Source organism: Poecilia reticulata, chromosome 20, assembly GCF_904066995.2.
Source record: "Poecilia reticulata chromosome 20, P_reticulata-male-v2, whole genome shotgun sequence".
Classification (NCBI taxonomy): Eukaryota; Metazoa; Chordata; class Actinopteri; order Cyprinodontiformes; family Poeciliidae; genus Poecilia; species Poecilia reticulata.
This window is the reverse complement of record NC_088849.1, coordinates 2,370,177-2,392,245: the sequence shown is the minus strand read 5'-3', so window position 1 is coordinate 2,392,245 and position 22,069 is coordinate 2,370,177. Positions and strand designations below refer to the sequence as shown.

The window sequence follows — 22,069 nt, the reverse complement described above, 5'->3', positions numbered from 1 at the left end:
TTCACATAACACAAAAGAGGATGCGATAAGCAAGCTTCAGAACAGAATTTTTATTTAAAGGCACCACTATGCCTCAAACCACATATATTTCCAGTATATTCAAACATTCAAAATGAATAACACAAAACCATTCCTCAGAGAACTGGTAAAAAATAGGCCTTCAAAGTCACTAACACTGGAATAAAAATGGAAGACTTTCAGTTTACAACAACATAAACTGGGTTTAACTCATTAATTTCTACAATCCTATGAACATAAAAACACAGTTCTTGCAAAACCTGTTCTTAAACTCCTCAATTGTCGTGCAAGTCACATCAATGTTGAAAACTGTAGGCTGGATTAATTTACAGAAGTTGTAGAGGAATTCATGGTACTTTGCACTGAAAGTGAAGTGTGCTTTGAAAGTTCATCAAAAGCTAACTTGGATGATCTTGTGATCACTGATGGCGAAGTGTCTTTGGTGCTGCTCTTGTTTTCACCAACATGCAGGAGGAAGGGTTGTCCTGGTTTCACGGGAATGAGGAAGGCTTCAACACTGGCTTGCATCTTTGACATAATGATAAGAAGACAAATAATAAAAATTATTAAATATATTTAGCAGCACAGCTACATTCAGATAGCAATAAAAGCCAATGAGAAAGTGCTTCTACAAAGAAGTAGGATCATTAGAATAACCACATACCTGCACATATCTGAAAACATGGTCCACAGTTTGACATGAGCTGTTTTTGATTCTTCTGTGGCCTTTGGATGTAGGACGAAGCACATGAACCAACAGAAGAATGCCTGGTTTTCCCAGCCTGGAGGAACAACAGCATAAATAGCAGACACATTAGGATAATAAATAAACATTTTAAAGAGAAATGAGCAAAACTAACCAGACCCACCTGTGTGTGTGTCACCATCACAGTCATTCAAAATACTTTGTCCGGTTTACCCTGGAGATCATTTTTCATCACCTACAACATAAAGCATGAAAATGTCAGAGAAATTGGGTGATTCTTTTTTTGCGGCAACATTTCGGCCTCAGGATTTTTGAAAAAAAAAAGTATTAATGTTTTAAGTTTTAAATATTTTGTTACAACACTGACATGTTTAACAATAAGAAATTAATAATGGGCAAGGTCAGGATTGGATAAATTAATAATTACATGTGTTTTTTTTCACCATTGTCTCTGAATGTGTTCCACCCTGTTATGAACATTTACATACAGACCACAAATAGTTAAACATTTCAATTTTAGCTAGCTAAACTTCAACAGAATAACAAACCTTTAATGACTAAATATAATATTCGTTTTTTTAATTCTACTGAATAAACATTTTTCACAATCTTTCATAACAGGGTGGAACTTTAAGCTTTACAAATACAGGTTTAACATATTTAAGCTAAAAAAAAGTACAGAGATAGTGACAGTTGAAGCTTACTTTGTTTTTCATGGTTGAATTCACATCAAAACCAACTGATGTCACTTACATTAAATGGTTTTTATGGAATTTTAGACTTTTTGAAGGCAGAAATGAAACATCATAACAGGGTGGAAAGTTAGTACTGGGACATGTATAATATGAAGAAAATATCAAATGGGAAAATGGTTTCAGTAGATTAAATTGCATATTAAAATAAGGTTTAGTCCAGCCAATCCACTTATTGAAGAAAAACATAAATGTATATATATTTTATAGTTTAAATTTCATGAGGAAGTCTATTACACTGCACTGAGGACACATGAAATTTAACATGTCAGTCACCAAAAAGGTGTGTAAAGAACAAAATAATATTTAAAAGGCATTTCATTTATATTTCAATAATGGCAAACATCTAAATGTATAATTAAAATACTTTGTTGTAAATATTTTGCACATTTTACAAAAAATAATTGTAAGCAAAACATGGGGACATGGAATGTTGCCACAAAAAAAGAATCACCCAATTAACATGAACACAACTCAGACATTAAGCATTATAGAAATTAGTCAGCTTATAAAAACATTCTGGACAGCATTTCTTCTGACAACCTGCCAGAAGAAATGTGTTAAAGTCATCATAACAGGTTTCAGTCAACAACATGACGTACTAATGAAGAAAAAAGAGGCAGCCAATATCTCATTGTTTATTATTGTTATTATTTATAGAGACAAAAACATTTTGGTTTAGCTTTGATTGCATAGATCAAATCACCGGTCCAGCACAGCCACTCTCCCCATTATGCCGTCTATAACCGAAAACTTCAAGAAAACAACTCCGCAGCTAAATACTGTTAACTCAAACGGCCTTTCTGACAGTTTTAATGTTCGTTTAACCACCTGACACCCCGTGCTACACCTGCTTGGCTAGCTTTAGCTGCTAACAAAAATAATAAACCAAGGGTGCTCACGTCCAGTCCTCAAGAGCTACCGTTGTTACGGCCCTAGGCCTTAAGGGCTGGGCTGCAGGTGTTGCTTTTGTCTGTCCTTGTGCTCCTCCCCTTTACAGGTGCTGCTGATCAGGTTGATTGGGAGTGCAGAGTACTTAAACCTGGCTGTCTCCATCTTCTGGGTCGCCTTCAGCGTCCACTCTGCCGCTTGACGCTTGTGGTGTTTTGTTGCCAGGCAGATTTTGCACATTTGCGTTTGTCTTTGTTTTGGCACTTCTACACTTCCATATGCACTCATACAACACATCCAAGCATTTGCATTACACCACTGATATCCACAATCCATTGTTGTTTTTGTTAATAAATATTCCTTTTTCTACACTTTAACCCCAGCATGGTCTCCCGTTTTGTTATGACATTGAGCCAGTCGTAACAACCGTCCTGCAACTTTTTGATGCATCTTTACTCCAACAGACCAGGATCAGTTCTGAACAGACCTGATCACCAGCCTTTCATTTAATTCAGGTGTGTTAATTGGTGCAGGGAAGCATCTGAAAGTTGCAGGATGGCAGCTCTCAAGGACTGGACTTGGGCACCCCTGTACTGAACAGTCGTACCGCGATATCCAAACAAATAAGCATAAGTTGCGCAAACAGAAAGTTAATGCATTCATAAAAAATAATCCAAATCAAAAACATGATGGTCTTAACATGGAACTTACCTTGTTTTTTTTTTTTAAATAGATCTTTAAATGTATGTAAACGCAGCATACATTGTGGTATAATGTGCGCCAGGGAGTTACAAACATTGAGACAATACATTACACACATTAAATACATTAAAGAGAGAACATAAAGACCATGTTTTAATAGATTTGGGGAACTTACCTTGTTATGACAAGCTCCAGACAAGACGCCATACTGCTGTCTCCCGGGAAAACACGTGACGTCACAGATACGTTACGATTGTGGGAACAACTCTTTAGCAAACGCCATCTTTTTAGGGAAACTGACTAACCTATCTTTACATTTGACTAAACAAGTGTTTAATTAACCAGGGTTTCCCCCAGTGTATTATAGGCCTGGCGGCCCGTCATGCTTTACTAGCGCCACCGCCAGGCTAAGCCTTTCTTGTTTTTATTTTTATTTTTTAGGAAAATAAAATAAAATAATCACCTTTTTTTTAAGCCGGATTGCAAGTGTTTCTGTTGCTCCGAGTGTTTCACTATCAGAGCAGATTTATTCCTAAAAGATATGTTTATAGAAGATATGTTTATAGTTGCGCGTTGCCTCGCGCGCTGCAGCAGCTGGATGTCTAAAGTTAACCTCAGCGCGGATCCCACGTTCCTCCTTTCACTCGAACTGGACACAGGCTGACCGCTATGGATATTTACATCAACCCCCTGTGAGGAATTATGATTAGTTATGAGGAGTTATTGATTAAGGTAAGAGTTTAAACCCACCGCGTTAGCTCTGATTAGCTCTGGTTGCGCAGCTCTGCGTGAACCGCAGGAATAACTTGTTGCGCTTTCAGAGGTGCTTTGAGGTGAGAATGATGTATATTTGTGAACAAAACATTATGCGGCGTTTACATCTCAACACGCTGCTCAGCGTTTGGCCCTGTCTTCCCTGTAAAGTTTAGGTCTGTGTTTCCGGTTAGCCGGTGCGTTAGTGGTTAACGACCCAGCGCTAATCACTCATCGTGCAGGTTTAACCCGGTGAGGAGCTTTCGCGCTCTCCTCGCAGTCACGCATCACGCTGATTTTATATTATTTTATTATTATTACTAGTATTATTTTTCCGGTTACACTAAGCACCAAACCGTATCAAATGTTTTGCCCACTTAGTCAAGAGTTAATGCGCGCGGAGACCGGATATCTGAAAAACTCGTCCAGAAACTCGACCAACCAAAATAGTTTCTGTGTCCCCTTGTTAAAAATTCAACAGACACGAAATGAAAGAGCTACTATAGCCACATTAGCAGCATTGAATGAAATCTCCCATTTGTTGCTCCTCTCTGTAGTATAGCGGATTACCACATCATGCAGGGTCTGTCCAAGGGTGTATGGAGCAGAATCTGATTTAGGGGCCCCTTTTGTTGCTAAAAACATCAGCACCTCTAACAGCTTCTGTGTTAGATTTAGTGAAATCTAGGACAGGGGGAGTAGTTTAACTGGCAAACCTAAAAAGCAATAAATTATAACTGTAGTTTACTAATTTGTATTTGTGAACAAACGGAGCTGAAACTCAAAGATTAAACTCACAGCATCAGATTGTAGCTGTGGTAACAAACCAATCTGACTATGAATATTGTTCTTTGAACTTCTACAAAGTAAACTTGCCAGCTCCTTAAAATCTTACATATTACATATAAGTATTTTAATTTATATATGCTGAAACCATTATGTCAAATTTAGCAGCAATGATAATCTCAATAAACAAATGCTACATTTATATATCTGTGGTCTATGTTAAAATATTAGCATTTATGGGGCCCCTGAAGCTCTGGGGGGCCTGATGGAGCCGCTGACTTAATTTGGATTCAACAGAAGTGGACATAATTGATATTCATTTTAATTGTATTTTTTGATTAGTTGTTTTACGGCTAGTTGTGGGTTTATATAGCAGTTCACTGACGATGTTTTTCCATAACATATAATTAACCCAGTGATATTTTTACTTTTATTGTCTACTTAACATCTTTTAATACAAAAACACGGTGGACCGCCAGTGGACCGCCTCGGCGCCCCGATCACTGAGCTTAGCAAGTTTTCTGGGGGAAACCCTGTTAACATTGTATTTTTAACATACAACACCAACACTGGTGATCTAACATTTTTGATTATGCTCTGTAGATTTCGAATCATTCCCTAAAAGATTTATTATGGAAAGTATTTTTTCCTTTCCGTTTAATATTGTATTTAAATGCTGGTTCTCTAAGATGCAAATACAAGTAAAATATCTTGCCTAGGAAAAAAAACTGTATTGTACAATTATTTTGCAGTAGTTTACTGCCAGTCGTCAGTCTTGATTGTGACAACCGAAGAAGACATCAAATTGACAATATCCTACCGTATTTTGGAATAACAGTATCTTACTGCTGGAATTCCGATGTAAATTTACAGCCATTTGTGACTCCACATCCAGAAGATGTGGAGCATTGACTTTAGTGGAGTCAGTGCTCCACTAAAGGCCGCTGCTGCTAGCTGGGCTTTCCTTTTATCAGCTTTGTCAGTGTTAATATGAGATTGTGGTGATGCTGTGAGCTCTGAAGAACTTTTACATCGGTCCATTAACGGTGACATCCATTATAACTTCCATTATCTGCACTGCTGTGTGATATCTATGTTTATGAATGCATAAACATTGATATAATCAGCTACTGGCTGCACTGTCCCTTTAAAACCATTCCCATTGCTGTTTCTGGTTGCAGTTGTGAGATTCTTATTTATTATGTAATGCTAATAGGAAGGAATTTATATTCTTATTCTTTTTCATAATTTTTGCAAGTGAAAAAGTCAGGTTTTATTGTTAAATATACCCGAAGGTGGGTAAATTTGATCACATCCATCGTAGTTATTTAGTTAATAATTTAAAGACCTATACACCACAAATCACCTACTTTTCTAACCCAAGCAAAGAACAGTTGGAATCAAAGTTGGAAGTAGTTTATCTTCATTTATATATTAAAAAAGTTTTGAGCCAGAATATTCTACCATTTTTTTAATTTTCCAAAAAACAAACTAAAATCTAATGTTCCAAACCAGATCCCTTAGCAATTAAAACAAAAGTCAACAACACATCAGTTACCTGATGCTAGAGATTGTTGATTGGTTTTACAAATGCAACATGTAAAAATAGGAAAGAAGAGGAGGGTTTGAATCATCTGGGAATCATGCAGCTTTTCCTGTCATGCAGACAACTTCCACACCTTACTGACTGCACTCTGTCTAGTGTTTGAGTGTAGATTATCATAATCAACCCTATTAAATTAAATATGGGTGTCATTAGAGAATCATTAGCAAAATACTGGATCTGATCTCAAAACTGCAACTATAAAGATTTAACAAAGAATGTTTATTTCATAAGCTTTGTGTCACTCTCTATAAATATGAATAACATGTAACAACTAAAACAAATTATGAATGAAAGGAGCAGAAAGAAGCATAAACTTATACCTACCCTCACATAGAGAAAATAGGTTCCCAATTCCTCGGAAGTTATAATTGCTCTCTCTTTTTGCAAATCTATTTTGAATATTGTTTAATTAAACAAAATGTATTCACTTTGTACATACATATGGAGGACCAAAACTGACATAATAATAAATAAAAGAATAAATATATATACTATATATTTTCTTTATTTCTCCATACACATGACTTTCCATCAAGAAAAATAGACATTTTTTATTTATTATTTCCTCACCGTATTTATTTCTGTATTTATTTCTTGATGTATTTATTTATTATTTCCTCGCTGTTTTATTATTCACTCCTCCGTATTATTATTCACTCCTCCGTATTATTATTCACTCCACCGTATTATTATTCACTCGTCCGTATTATTATTCCCTCGTCCGTATTATTATTCACTCCTCCGTATTATTATTCACTCGTCCGTATTATTATTCACTCGTCCGTATTATTATTCCCTCGTCGGTATACAGACGAGGGAATGTAAATATGTAAATGAGGAGGCCTGCTTTCTATGTCCTGCTCTTCTATTGGGTCAATCAACCGGAAACAGAACGATCAGTCTGCAGATCCATTGTTCATGCCTTTCTATTTTGCGCTTTCGGCCTCAGTTGAGCAGTACCTAAGGTATGGCGGAGTCACATGGCGGACGCTCAGTTTCTGACTTGTTAAGGGAGGCTGCGAATAGGTTGGAGGAGTTGGAACGCGGTAAGTGTTTGGCTAACTATACTTTTGGAAATTTGTGGAAGATGTTAATCATACTCTCATTTCATTAGCAACCACCGGTTCTACTCCTCCGACACAAAGTCCCAGGGCCAGGCCAACGCGCAATTTTAGTAAGTGTTCTCTTGTTCCCCTCCTTGTGTGTTTTTTTTTTTTTTTTTTTTACTATTTTTAATGTAATTCGTCAGCTTATGTTATGTTACTTCGTTATTGTACTTAAGTACATTTATTGAGTACTTTCTCCACCACTGATGGGCGGGGCGGAGCAGCAGGAAGACGCAGGCGGAACCGTATCAGATGGGGAAACGTGGATTGACATACTCCCGTTTCCTCCCACAGTCCATAAACACGACTGTCAGGTTTATTGGTCTGTCTAAATCAGGGATGTCCAAAATGTTTTTAGTGAGCGCCAAAATGCAGAAAAATAAAGGAAGGTATTTAGAGTCTAAATTATCCGTAGTTGTGAGTGTGTGTTCATGTTGCTTACAATGCCAGACTTTCTCACATATTTTGACACATATCTCATTATTTTCACAGCATCAACAACACCTGGAAATGTTGATTTTGCAGGACGGCATCCGGTTGATGGTGAGCTATTTCATAGTTTTTAAAAAAAGGTTTTAAAAAGGTTTTTAAAAAATTGTCTTTCTTAAGTATGTAACTTTGGTGCTTTGAACACTTGATTATTTCCACCCTCAGCTGAGGTTTCTAGACTGTTTTCCAGCCGGACAAATCTAAGGCATCAGAGACGGACAAATCCCGTCTGTCAGACAACGTATACACACAGTTTCTGTTGTCTTGCACGGAAAGACTCCTCGGTTGTCCCAAGACGACAGGACAAAGAGCGTCTCCAAAGAGCTGGGCTGGGAGAAAAACGCATATGTTTCCGAGGTGGGTTAGTTATGTTACTGTTGCTTTACTATTTTGCTTGTCTAACAATGTATGTAAAATGTTTTAGTTCCATAAATTAAAGTGTGTTTGTAAGGACAAACCAATTATGTGTCTTTAAAAGGCCACACTGGTTTGCAATACATCAAACAATTTTATTTTGACAAGTTTGATACATTCCTTCAAAATTTCTTGCTTAATTTTTAAAATGTAATGATTTATGTTTCTTATTTGTTTGTAGAGTGCAGCAATGTACTACTAATGGAATGTCTTTCTTTTGTTAAACTACTTATTTTTTATTGAAAACAGACAGACATTACATTTGTTATTACATTTAGTGGATGTCAAAGACTCCAATGATAAGGTTTCGATAGACAAGTTCCTTCATTTTCATCTTTTGTTTATGTTATTTTTCAGGTAACTTCAAAAGTTCTGAAGATTTTTCTCACTGGCTGTATGACAATTATCCAAAGTTGAGGAATAGTGGTGGATACGAGCTCCGTAGATCATCTGGTAACACGAGATCTCGCCAGCTTACACTTATACACTGTCCTAACGAAGGATACAGTGTAGAATACCTGAAGGCACCGAGCACCATGATCTTTCACTCCACTATATACATCCGGCCTGTTCAATCCAATATCAGCATGGAGCAGGTAACTACATATTTCTACTCTGAAATATGATCACTGAACTTGCACTTTAAATCTTGGCTCACAACTGTACAACTGTAATAATCGCTACATTGTTGTATTGATATTTTTGTACTAATAAAATGCACAGGCATTGTGAATTTAGAAATTAACAGTGATACATGTTTATATCTATCTATCTATATAGACCAGTGGCTATATAGGATCATATTGAATTGGATCATATTGAATTATGATCATATGATCATAATGATTCAATCCGACTAGGTCATAGTCGGACATGGGGTTCGGGGCCATCGACCGGTGTTCTATCAGATAGCCATACGCTGTCAGGATAGCATACATGCAGTTAGTACGCATGCCCGCGCATGCGCATTAAGAAGTCCGACCGTCAGTGGAGTTGTCAGTTCAGCATACCAACACGTTATGATGAGAATAAGTCATTAAATTGTCTATAATATCACATAATATGATAACTAGATAAATATACATGCGTTGTCGTGGTTTCAACGTGTATTTAAAGCAGGTCTGGTTGCCGCTACAGTAAATTACAACACACGCCGCGTAAAACTCATTAACCTACTTAACCGCTAAGTCAGGATGCCATACAGTTGTTCATAACAAAGTGTATGATGATCTACGTCATGATTATATGTTGCTGATTAAATAAAATCATATGGTAATGACTGCGTATACATGTCTGAGCTAAGCGTATGACTATCTGACAATGTATGCTGATCTGACAGAACACCGGCCCCTATCATGTTTCAAGCTCCACCACTGAGAGATACTTATTTTTAATCTTTATATGTATTTGCTTTCTATGTAGGAAGAAATCGATTGTCATTCCGGCCAATTTTCTGGACCACTGATGTCTTTTTTGTGGAGAGGACTTTCCTTTTTCATAGATGAGGACACACAATCAGTCATGTTCAAGGTACTGACCTAAATCTAAAGTACTCAGCTATACACAATGTTGGACTTAAAAATGTAAAATGCTTTCCCAGACATTTATATTACCTGGATTTACAAATGAGTCACATATACCTATGTAAGAATTGCCTTCATATACCATTTTACAGATTCTTAGGTTTATTCTTTGCTATGAAGTGGTTATGGCTTAATCGAAATTTACTCTTAGTTTATTGTCAGTTTAATTTACATAATTTTAAAAATTAACTTTTAATAAAATTTAATATTTAAATTAACATAACATGGATATTATATGACTTCCCAATCCATAAGGAGTTGTATCCAAAATATTTTTATTAATAAAATTATATATAGGCGATGTACATAATCTGACACTATCAGGTGCAACACATTGTGAAGGAAGACACACCACACAAATGATGAAGATGTTTACATGTAGTACTATTACACATATTTTAATATAATGTGACATATTTAGAGTGACTCAAATTTTTCATTTAGAATACATATATATTTTTTGGGTAATAATAAATAACATGAATGATGTACATCATTATTTGTAATTGTTTCAGAATATCACAGGTTGACAGGGAAAGACGACAGAAAATGACACAGGAGAGGAATCTATCCCTTCCATTAGGGGAACAAGTCGCACCTCTTCACTGCAACATGCTATAGATATAGGGGAAAATACAGGTTCAGATCAGGGTTTGTACAGTGATATCTGCAACCAACTGCAGCAATATTTTGTGTATTTTTAATGTCAGTCCATTGAGTTTGCAAATTAATAGAAGCCGACTTGTATTAAATGTGTCTTATAACTTGTGCTATGACTTTTTTTTATCTTTAGCTGGTCCTTCTACTTCTACAAGTGTACAACTGGCTAATCCTCCAGAAATTGAAAATGATCAGGGACATGGTAATTGGCATTATTGTATCATACTTCAGACTTCAATCTATTACTCAGTAGATGTTAAGATTTTCCGTTTATGTCCATGGTCACTTGGGCACCTATTGAAAACGGTGGCTTTCCATCTTTTTTTTCAAATTGATCGTGCTTGTTTGTCATTGTGACGCAAACCTGCTGCTCATGTCATGAAATTTGTTGTTATAAAAGTTTTGTTTCAATATTCAATGACACACACTCATGTAATAATTATAAAAGGAGACCAGCGCATCACATTAACAAAGTTTGTTTCATTTTGAAAACTGCGCCTTCTTTTATTAATGAGGCCCCAGTTGTTCAGTTGCTACATGGAGTATGGAATGTGCATGATTAGAAAAAATGTAAGGATAGAATAGATGTTTTGGTAAAAGTCTGGTTTTGTAGTCATGTCTTTACGTAAACATTAATACAGCACTGATTTTTGTCCTGTTCATGTCTCTGTTAAGCTTGGATTACAGAACCTCTCCCAGCAAAAGCTTCTGAACTGTACATTGACTCAGTACGTAAAGCGAACAAGGATAAAGACAGTCTGACATTTACTCTGAGTTTAAAGGAAAGCCTGAAGGAAAGGAACCGTGCCATTATTGGATTCTACAAAAGACCACGAGTGCAGTGGACCAACCCACTGCACTGCCAACTCAAAGGTAAAAATGGCATGAAATAATTTTTATCATTATAATCACGTTGGGAAACACGTTTGGCTTATGTTCAACAATAAATTATTTTCATAATAGTCAAATATGAACTTGCTTATATGCACAAATTTGGTATGACTGACTGGTGGATCGTAATTGTTTGATTTGTCATATGGCATATGTTCTTTAACTAAGGTAAAATGCCTTTTATATGTAATTGGTCCTCCATAGCTTGTTGATATTGCAATAACACATTATTTAAGATGGTTACAATTTATATTTAAACTTGAAAGCACTTTTAAATGCCTTGCTGGTGAAATTGGATATATAAATGCAATATGATTCAATAAATGATTTATGTAATGGATATGCTAAAAATGTATTAAATATTGTTAGATTAGATATTACGTCTTTGGATGGAGATTAACAAAATTAAAATTAAATTTATTTTTTCGAAACAAAATATAAATTTATTTATTCATTTAATTAGCCAGTAACTGCATGGACACAAACTCTTGCAAGAAGTTGCTTTGATCTTTTTCACACAACTTATCTTCTTTCTACCTCTTTCTTAGGTGATACCGCAATTGGGGATGGTGTCAATCGACATATACTTTCCATAGCAATGTATCATATCCAAAATGGATTCCTGCTGGCTGAAGAAAATGGTACGGTTGTTTTGTTCATTGTCTTGTCCTGGCAGCTATGCTATGGAGGTAGTTCAGTAAAAATCTGTTTATTTAAATATCTACATAATATCTTAACAGATGTGACAACATTGTTGTTCGAGGGTGAGCAGGAGCATTTTAACTCCCTCCACATCAAGGTTGCTTACAGAAAGCGACTTTTTTGTGGTGGCAGGTAGAATGATTGGCCACAGCTTCCTGAATGGTGGACCTCGTCTGGTTGGTCTCAGCCCTGCCATTATGCACGTGCTGCTTGGAGGGGACCCAGAAACCGCCACTTTAACAGAGTCAGATTGTGCTGACCAAGACGTACGGGAAGTCGTATCAATGGTTAGATTAATGTATTTATTTTCTTTTTGCGCAATTTTGGATGCCCTTCATATATACTTAGAGATTTATATGTTGCTGTGCATATCTATCAATTGATGTCAAACTGTTTTATTTCTTCAAAATTACATATGTAGTTACAAGGAACAAAGGAATTGAGTGAAGAGGAGAAGTCTAAGGTCCTCGCTTTGACGCTGCCATGTGATCTTCCGGGCGTTACATCCAAAAATAGATTTTGGCTCAAGGAGAAAATCCTTCTACATGCTCTAAGTTAAAATGCATGCAGAAAAAATGTCTTATGAAAGGCCATACATTGAGGTAAAAGTGTCCCAATGTTGTTGTCACTGCAGTCATTATAGTCTTACCTTGCACAATGTATAAGTGTTGAAAGTAAAGACAATTTCTATAAAGACAGAAGGTATGTAATATTAAAGACAAATATGTCTCTTTGTATTACAGATTGTGATAAACGTTTTCTTTTCTTTTCTTTTTTTAATTTTGAATACTCTAATCATAAATTTAAAAAATAACCTAAAAAAGTGTCATGATGATAAATCCTTTAAAAGCAATAAAGAGCATGTCATTAATTCCATACAAAATTTTTAAATTATATTTCTAAGCTTCCAGGACAACCTCTTAAGTACAACACAGAGCATAACAATGTACCAATTTTCTCTTTAACATTGCAATGACCATTGAACTAACTGTCGTCTATGTTTTATTTTTTTATTTTCAAATGTCTTACAGTGTATCACAATGTTTTTCTTATGTTTTGTAGGTTTTGGAAAGAACAGAAAAACAAGTCAAACAAATTCGAAGAGGACTCAAAGACACAGGCGTTTTAGAATTTTTCAGTTCAAGGCCTGATGCTTTGCCTTTACTTTTTCCAAGGGCCAGAGAGGCCGAAATAACTCCACAGGTAAGTTCACATTGCACAGCTTACAATTACACAATGCATGCAAAGTTTTTTTTTTCATATTAAACTAAAAACCATTAAGAATATATTTTGGGGATGGGGCCTACATACAGTGTTTGTACACGTGAAGTTATATGCACTTGAGACATGTTACTCAACAGTACATACAAATGCATGACACTGTTTACACTTGTATTTCATATGTCTCTTCTGCACATTAAAACACTAAACAAAAGACTTTACACATTCTTAGGCCTACCTTTATACGCATCTTTTTCAAATCTTCAATAACCTATATGTAGATGAATGTTTTTGCATTTCATTTCTTTGTGCAGATGTAACTTGATAACATCAACTGGCCTAATGACGAAGAGATCGATGAGGACATAGTCTCTTTGGAAGATCACTGTCTGATTATGAGTTTCCTCCGCAGATTCATCGAAAGTGGTAAGAAATTATTTAAAAATACATTGGGTTTTTTCAAAACTTAATTGAGAAGAGTTTTTTCACAGATGTATTAATTAAATTTTAATCTTAACATAATTTTTGTATTTGTGTGCCGTAAAGGGACGTCGGACATCCTAAGGAATCTACTAACTTTTTGGACGGGCTGGGGTCTGGTCAGCTCCAATCTGGAGATTCAAGTTGTTGACTGCAATCTCCCGCAGTCATCTACTTGCTTTCTGATGTTGAAATTGTCAAAAAATGACAAAACCTATGCAGACTTCCACCAAAACCTTATGGCCAGCATTTCATCAAGCTATTCAGGTTTCAGACTAATTTGAACCAGGCTATTGCAACGCGTTACAAGTTTACGCACTTAGACATGCCCCATGACATTTCTTGTCAAAGTTACAACTTTCTAATTTTCTGTAATGGTTCTGAAGTAATGTGTAGTGCACTTGCTAATTACTCGAGTTTGACAAAACGTTGCATTATTGTTTAAAATATAGCTGCTTCATGTTATTGTACAACTTATTGAAGAGCTTGTTCTTGATGCTATCAATTGTTTACTAAGTTAACCTAGTCATTTGTAGTATCACACAAAAACTTTCAAAATATAAAACCATAGTAATACTTTATTTCTTAGCTTTAAATTAATTAAACCTACAAGCTAAAATCTGATATATATTGATTTATAATGAAAAGTCATATTAAAGGTGTTTTATTACAGAAACATGTAAGTAGCACATTTAAACACTGAATATTGTTAATTTACAAATAATTCACATCAAGTTTATTGTCTTTTCAATTACAAAATGTAACTGGACCACTGTGTAAGATTATGTGATGGTTATAAATAAATAGCAAGTTGTTTCTGTTATAATCGAGTTAATTTTATTAACTTTTCGTCTGAAAAGGAGCAACATACATTATGATAATAAATTACACACTCAAAGAAAATATTTTTATCTAATAAGGAAACAAAGTTGCATCACATTTTCAAGGACGTTTCTTTTGTAGCCTCTATTTACATATTTCCAAATATTTCAGTGAGAATATCAACTGTCTGTTGATAAACATTTATCACATTAGAAAACAAGGTCGTTGGATCTGGTAGTCTTTCAATTTCCACCTGAGTCAAAGGCCTTGGAAGCTCTACCTCTGGCACAGTCACGCCATCATGATGGTGACCATATTGCCTCTCCCCATCAATACCATACTGGTTGTCAACCTGTCAAAGATTTAAGAAATCGTGATATAAATAAAATCCAAATTAGACACACTGGAGTTTTTTTTTAAAACACACAAGTTAATTTATAATTAAACTTTGTGAAATGGAACACATTACACAAACCTGTGTGGGGTCGCCATCTTCACGTTGGTTTTGAGACCACAACAGTAGTGGTGACTGGTTCCGTTCTGTACGTAGTCGGTGGTTGTTCCAGCCGTCCATGAAAAATCTCAGATGTCTGTTGATTTGAGGTAGAAAGGTCCAGTGTAATGCGTATAAGTGCACCTCGTTGTCTGTTTGCAATAGGCCCTCGGTCTCCAGGTAGCAGAAAGTTGTATAAAACAGATCCAACACTGCCCCAAATACATCTCTTCACAACCTCTCAATCCTGGATTGAAAAGACATTTTAATGAGAAAGGTGAGAAAAACAAGGATCTCATAATACACTTATTTAAAGACCAACAACTTTAAATTCTATTTACATTATGTCACTCAATGTTATTCATGTCCTGTAAATGTATTTAGTCATTAGAAAACAAATTGAATGGTTATTTAAAAATCTTTAATAACAGTCTGAGCGTCAATAATTTTCAGCAAATTCAGTCATGTGTACTACAAAAATTTGAAGACACAGACAACTGTACAAAGCCTTGGACTGCTACGCAAGTTAGATGAGTTAGAGCAGTTTAGTCTTCCAGCAGCCCATGACCATGGAGACAAAGACAGCGGAGAAGACGTGAGAGAAAACAAAAGCTAGGGTGTCATGGACTTGCACATCAGCTAAAGCTACCCTTTCCAAATGATAGCTTGAAAGCAATGTATCATTGCTTTCATGTAGTCCATTAAGCTTCATGGATTACATGAATCTTAATGTAACCACCAAAAGGGAAACAAGAAATGCTGCTTTCTCTTTTTCTGCAAGACATGGATAAACTATTTTTTTCCTGATAATGCCATAAGGCTTGGAGGGGCTAACAACTTTTATTGCATGACAGGAGTCATGCTCTTACAGGTAAATCCAGTATAGGTTGTGTTTGGATTTACATAAACAGCTGGCTTCACAACGCCACCCTGGTATCCAGTTATTGCTCTGTAGACATTGAGTTCATGATTTTGAGTTCCATATCTTTATACTAACCTCGGTAATTTGGTTATTTTTAATGCTATTTTTAAAAAGGTAGCAATTTCCATGTAAGTAGTCAATATGAAAAAAAAGGATAATGGATAATAAATATAGAATTTAATTTTAATACCTCTGGTTATGTGTGCTTCTTCCTGTTATGTGAGAATTTCTGTTATGTCCTCTGGTTGAAACCATGAAGTGTGCCACTAGTACGTTCTCTCCTCCTTTGTCTGAACGAACACGAGATGGCACTCCATATGTGTTCACAGCTTCAAGAAAGTTGTCAAGAACTGTTGTGGCACGGTTGTTTGTAGCAGCAGTCAGGTAAACAATGAGGCGGCTAAAGCCGTCAATGCCCCCGTGAACAACGACTCGCCATCTATATAGAGAAAACATTTTTTTTGATTAGCACTGGTAGAAGAAACTTTATTTTTATTGTTGGATGCATGATTAAAATTTACATAGAAATAAAATCATAACTGCAGTGCAATTATTAAGCTAAGTCCATGTTTACGTTAAATCAAATAGTAGTTCCATTAAGGGTTAATTTCTCAATTAGGAAAAGCTGAGAAAAAAGTTATCCTTTTTTTTGTCTCACTTTGAAAAATGGCATTAATAAAAGTAATCTGTATAATCATCAGCACTTGAAGTCCTTATTCCCTATTTTTAAAAAGTACATGTATTTTTAATGTAAACTTAATTCCTCCTTTTAAAAAATTACATTAATAAGTAATCATGAGCAGGCAAATAAATTTATAGGAATCAATTTTTACTTTAATGCTTTTCATTATGTAAATGTAATGAAGCAGCTATAGAAGTTTTACAAACATCAATCAAATTGTTTTTTTTTTCTTAATAGGCCTATTCTTTTCATAATCCCTTAATAAAATTATCAAAACCATTTCAAAATAGATGGTCATTTAAAAAGGAAAATTTGTATGCTTAATTTAGGAAGATTTAACATGTTTGATCAGTATCTGCAGGTCACTAACTATATAGTTAAGCATTTATCTGGTCTTGTCATTTCTCTGTGTCCATAACGTATCAGGAATTGTTGATATTATTCTATCAAACAAATAATTCTGACCGTATAAGTTTAAGGTTTCCATCTATGTGCCACAAGCTGTTTGGAGCTGGCACAGAGTATCTTCTACGACGAACAGTGCGAAGCTGGAAAGTGCGCGTCAATATTCCTTGCTGGTCAACTCGGTGCATTGCTTCTTGCACTCTTCTTCCTTGAAAATTTAAGTAAACCATAATTAAAGCATTTTTTATTTGGAGGTGATGAACATTTATCATCAATCGAATGATATATAAAACTGCAATTATTGTTTGTATAAGCAGCCACAGGCTCATCTGTTGACTTACTTTGGATATGAATACCTCGGGCATTCAAGTAGCCCAATAACATCTTGTATCCTATATTAGGGTGATAACTTAGAATGTCCCGCACAACTCCATCGAGCTCATCATCTTCTATGTTGCTGTATAATTGAGATACTCTAAAAGAGAAAATAAAAAGCAACACAAAGTGAAGTTACACACACAGAATGAATTGCAGGAAGAATTACCATAATAGTTATGTGGAAGAATATTAATGGTGGACAGCAAAAAATTTGTAAATACTTTTCTGATGCCATCTACAACTAAATATATTACTATTAATCAATCAATCCATCAACACTTATCATTATCCTAGTTGGGTGATGATGGGTGAGGTAAACTATCTCCAGAGGTCAAGAGGTCAGAAGCAGGGTTAGAACAGAGAACGAGCAAATCATTAATGAATATGAATATCTCACAATTCTGAACTTCTTCAGTGAATTAAAGGCTCAAGATGACATGTTTTATTAGTAAAATTTGATATTTGGACATTTGAACACAACAGATCAGAAACATGCGGTCAGGGGAGGCAGAGCGTCAGCTGTCATCATGAAATAATAATATAATGATAACATTATTTATAATGATTTTTGCACCCTGTTTTTCCATAGCTAAACACTAACATGAATGGGATCTTATGATTTAGATTAAGTCAGTACCTCAACAGCCATGAAACATAACCACACGCAACTGAAACAGATGTTCTGTAACAACTGGAATTATAATACTAATATTAAATACAAATAAGTTTCAAAAAGCAAAAGAAATATCACACATGCTTACCTTACACCGTACTCTGCCATTCGCCTGTGAACTGTTCTTTCACTGACCCCAAAAAGTCTGCCAATATCCATGACGGATACACCAGCAAGAAGAAATGATTCCAATACCTCAGCAGGCAGCAAATATCCAGGTCTTCCAACTGTTCTTGTGTGGTACACAGATTGATGCAAACGGCAAGCCACTTCCTCCAACATCTGGACAACTAATGAGTTAGCATCATTATCCGTGTCTGCAGCTACCTGGACCAGCAACTCCATAAAAACATTGACACGAAAAAGCAAATAGTCATCACTGACTGTGCTACTTTCAGCTAAATTGGCAAGGTGCCTTCAATCCTCAGCAATCCTACGATACATTTCTTAGATTTTTTAAAATTCCTCTAAAAAAGGTTGCTCTGCTAAGAGAAGCACAGCGCAGGCATGGACAATGGATCTGCAGACTGATCGTTCTGTTTCCGGTTGATTGACCCAATAGAAGAGCAGGACATAGAAAGCAGGCCTCCTCATTTACATATTTACATTCCCTCGTCCGTATACCGACGAGGGAATAATAATACGGACGAGTGAATAATAATACGGAGGAGTGAATAATAATACGGAGGAGTGAATAATAATATGGAGGAGTGAATAATAATACGGAGGAGTGAATAATAATACAGCGAGGAAATAATAAATAAATACATCAAGAAATAAATACAGAAATAAATACGGTGAGGAAATAATAAATAAAAAATTTCTATTTTTCTTGATGGAAAGTCATGTGTATGGAGAAATAAAAAAGAAAATATATAGTATATATATTTATTCTTTTATTTATTATTATGTCAGTTTTGGTCCTCCATACATACAGGCATTCCAACAGTGCATTATTAAAAAATATTTTGTTTAGTAATCCCTTTACCTCATTCTTATTTAGGATAGCATTTTGAACTTTCCTATGACTTACGTAAGATTTCCATGATAAATGTTCATCGACGATATCACTCAAAAACGTAACTTTTTTTTCGTTTTTTGTATCTCAACGTCTTCAACATGTAATTGTGCATCAGAAAATGTTTAGAGCTACAAAATGTCATAGACTTCGTTTTACCAATATATTTATGGATAACCTGTTACAATAGAAAAAAATATTGTTGTACATTAACGGTTTAATGAAATTCATAATGGAATGCAAGGCTGGAAGTGGAATAGTGATTAAAGAATTATTTAAAAAGCAAACAATGACAGCAATGTTGCCTATCAGTTGACAGCATGTTGTACTAAGCAACCGTTTTTAAGAAGGTAACCACTGGTTACTAACCAAACAGAACAGGTTATCATAGCCGAAGCTAAGCTAACTGCAGCTACCGCTAGATAAAAAAAAAATAACATAAAAGCCTTTATCTTCCCACCTTTCCTTCAGCGTCCAGCAGCTCGTCAGAGTCCAGCTCAGCTCCAGCGTTTGAGACAGCGAGTCCCTGCTCCCAGTCAGGATACTGGTTAGGAAAAGAACGTTCTTCCATCTCTGCTTCTGTAGTTGATACCAACTTCAGCCGCTTGGACATATTTTCTCCCATCACTACGGCGGCTCGGCGGTGACACTAATCCTCTGCAACTCTGTTGGGTGGTAGACACATTTTATTCCCAGAGGTTTGGAGTCTTTATTGTGCTTTAATGCGCATATGAAGCTGAACCTGTTGCAGCGCATAAAGAATAAAATTTACTCTACATTAATTTATTTGAAAAACATTTTTAAAAAAAAAACAGCAATCAATCCCGCTAACCAGTAGCTGCCGCACTGTATAGTTAACCATACGGAGTTTGTAAAGATCCTAAAGTATTCAGTAAAAAGTGAATGTACACATTATACTTCTGGTTCCTTTTAACACTTTTATCACCATTGCAATAAACTGAATATGGAACTTTTCTTCCAAAGTTCCATATTGTTTTTTGTGAGCTGACCAACAGTTTCAATCACATTGCATCAAAAATACTCATACATATTTTTAACAAAAATGTCAAATGTAACTTCACAGACAAACAAGAAGAGCAAGTCTGTGATGTGAGCACAGACTTACTTCACTTTACAATTAAATATTGTTAAAGTAATAAAATAAATATAGTTAAATATTGCTAACCATCACCATATTTAAATGTTATGATTCTGGTTTTAATAACCTTTGAAATTGTTATTTAAATTTTTATCCATAAATTTAGCCCCCAAAAAGAAGTGCTAAGTGTATTAATTTTAATTTTTGCTCAGAATTTCATCACTTTAGCCAGTTTGCTTTTCATGATGCGACATAAATAGCAAGCTGTTCTTAGGTGCTTCATTAGTTGGATGATCTTTTTGCAGCCAAAACAGTTAACAGACATTTATCTCTCACCCAGAGCTGCTGGGGACAGGCACCGCACCCCTCATGCTGTTGTTCTTTTCTTTATAGGCCGAAAATAGCCTGAATTCTTTGTATTTTCTGGAATTGAATTAATAAAAATGCTATAGCTTTAGAAACACTTTAGCATTAAATAGGCATAAAGACTTTAACTAGTCTAACATGGAGTAAATTGCTTTAAATACACATTCTACTGATTTACAAAACCTTAGTTGTGCAATAGAAAGGGTGAATTTATTTACTTTTAATTTTTACTGTATTGTCTTGTGTAGTTGATGTATTTTCTTTATAGATACATGACAATTTGCGATCATAATTTGTGGTTAAATGTTTTGTAGTTTAAAGGTTTTATAGATAAACAGAAAATGTGGCCTATTATTGGTGATTACAAGAAAAATAAGTTTAGAGAAAGTTCTAATGGTACTTGTATAAATGTACAATATAAATAATCAAATAAATGAGTTGATTTGCACTTCAGTTCTCTCTGTACAAACCCAAATAAATCAGTGAAAGTCCCCTTTGACATATTTATGCTCTCAACAAGGTTTCGCCAACTTGAAATCTATTGAATTTCAAATTAAAAACAAAGATGGATTAATTTTCCTTTTGTTTACACGTGAAAGCAAATTCAGAACAATGACAGACTGTGAGGCTGCTCACTGAACAGTGCTACAGTGTGATCGCTGGCAGCTATTGGCTGTAAACATGCAGTACTGCAGGTAGAAACAAATTGAGCTGGAGCAGAGCTTACCGAGGTGATGCGACCGGCTCGGTTTTCGCTCCTTACAGCTCCAGTCACAGTCTGTCCTGATCCGTCAGCCTCCGGGCAGCCTCACTCAGCCTTTTCTTGTTCCGCTGGAGTGAAGAAGCGTGGGGACCGCAGTCAGAGGGTCCAGGCAGCCATGTGTCACCGCATCACTGAGTCGCTCCCTCCTCCGCATCTTTTCTGCTCCTTATTCAACGCACAGTACGATCAGGCAGCGATCTGCTCAGTAAAATCAGATCTCTGCGTCCCACCTGCACCCAGACAGGCGCAGTGCCAAGGCTGCAGAAGGCACCCAGCCTCCTGACCAGACCAGTCGGACAGAACCCGCACCAGTAGCCGTCCTTCCCTGCAGCTGACTCCCGATGTGAATGGTGACAGATGGTGAAAGTGTGTGATGCTGTGTTAGCTGGATTAGGTAATACAGAGAACAAATTCACAACCCCCCACCCACTCCCCAGGCTCAGTCCTGCTGTCCTTCCTCTACGGCTTTCTCTTCTTGCATCAATCGTCCATCAACTATCTACTTCAATTCCCTGAAGGCATATTGAAATTTAAATGTATTACCAAGGAAACAACAAACAAAACTCATTTGATCTTAGAACAAAAAAACATAAACCCTAAAGATCACATTATATAAGTCTAACACATAAAATGCAAGAGTAAAACAAATCTTCCACTCAGCATTTTACTAACTGAGCAATGACTAGAG

General features: G+C 35.8%; 2 protein-coding genes and 2 long non-coding RNA genes across 10 annotated transcripts in view; 1 reads left to right on the top strand and 3 right to left on the bottom strand.

The window, feature by feature from the left end:
• Positions 1-21,794, bottom strand: part of lancl2 (LanC lantibiotic synthetase component C-like 2 (bacterial)) — a 59,100-nt gene extending 37,306 nt beyond the window's left edge. For all 4 annotated transcript variants that reach the window (XR_014085243.1, XR_014085244.1, XR_014085242.1 and 1 more), the window contains exons 1-2: positions 21,346-21,794; positions 19,614-19,818 (exon numbers count right to left, since the gene is read on the bottom strand). Coding sequence is in view for 1 of the 4 variants with exons in the window: in XM_081601336.1 (XP_081457462.1) it covers positions 19,614-19,778 (165 nt within the window). In the remaining 3 variants the exon portion in view is untranslated. The remainder of the gene's footprint in view (positions 1-19,613; positions 19,819-21,345) is intronic.
• On the bottom strand, positions 36-6,699 carry LOC103482410 (uncharacterized). Its single transcript, XR_536462.3, has 3 exons — positions 888-6,699; positions 683-800; positions 36-546 (listed from the first exon to the last, which is right to left on the bottom strand). It is a non-coding gene; the product is annotated as an uncharacterized LOC103482410 (long non-coding RNA).
• Positions 7,099-14,181, top strand: LOC145549322 (uncharacterized). 3 transcript variants are annotated; one of them, XM_081601337.1, is made up of 8 exons: positions 7,099-7,260; positions 7,329-7,388; positions 7,813-7,863; positions 7,975-8,166; positions 8,581-8,819; positions 9,646-9,753; positions 10,600-10,668; positions 11,142-11,307. In XM_081601337.1, exons 1-8 carry the CDS (start codon positions 7,182-7,184, stop codon positions 11,226-11,228), a joined length of 885 nt encoding a protein of 294 aa, XP_081457463.1. In that variant the 5' UTR covers positions 7,099-7,181; the 3' UTR covers positions 11,229-11,307. The 3 variants fall into 3 exon arrangements, 2 of the variants coding, with proteins under 2 accessions (XP_081457463.1, XP_081457464.1); XM_081601338.1 differs by lacking the exons at positions 10,600-10,668; positions 11,142-11,307 and adding an exon at positions 10,322-10,574 and having other exon boundaries at positions 7,105-7,260; XR_014085245.1 differs by lacking the exons at positions 8,581-8,819; positions 9,646-9,753; positions 10,600-10,668; positions 11,142-11,307 and adding exons at positions 13,595-13,706; positions 13,827-14,181 and having other exon boundaries at positions 7,117-7,260.
• On the bottom strand, positions 14,497-18,858 carry LOC145549323 (uncharacterized). Of its 2 annotated transcripts, XR_014085247.1 has the most exons (6): positions 18,224-18,858; positions 17,426-17,559; positions 17,145-17,292; positions 16,188-16,436; positions 15,058-15,322; positions 14,497-14,934 (listed from the first exon to the last, which is right to left on the bottom strand). It is a non-coding gene; the product is annotated as an uncharacterized LOC145549323 (long non-coding RNA). The 2 variants fall into 2 exon arrangements; XR_014085246.1 differs by having other exon boundaries at positions 14,498-14,934; positions 17,426-18,846.
• Positions 21,795-22,069: the final 275 nt, after the last annotated feature.

Bases quoted from the DNA above. Each gene is read 5' to 3' on its own strand.
- LOC145549322 (XM_081601337.1), top strand. From the start codon at position 7,182: ATGGCGGAGTCACATGGCGGACGCTCAGTTTCTGACTTGTTAAGGGAG. The intron at 7,864-7,974 runs GTGAGCTATTTC...TTCCACCCTCAG, and splicing joins AGGACGGCATCCGGTTGATG to CTGAGGTTTCTAGACTGTTT. The intron at 8,167-8,580 runs GTGGGTTAGTTA...GTTATTTTTCAG, and splicing joins AAAACGCATATGTTTCCGAG to GTAACTTCAAAAGTTCTGAA.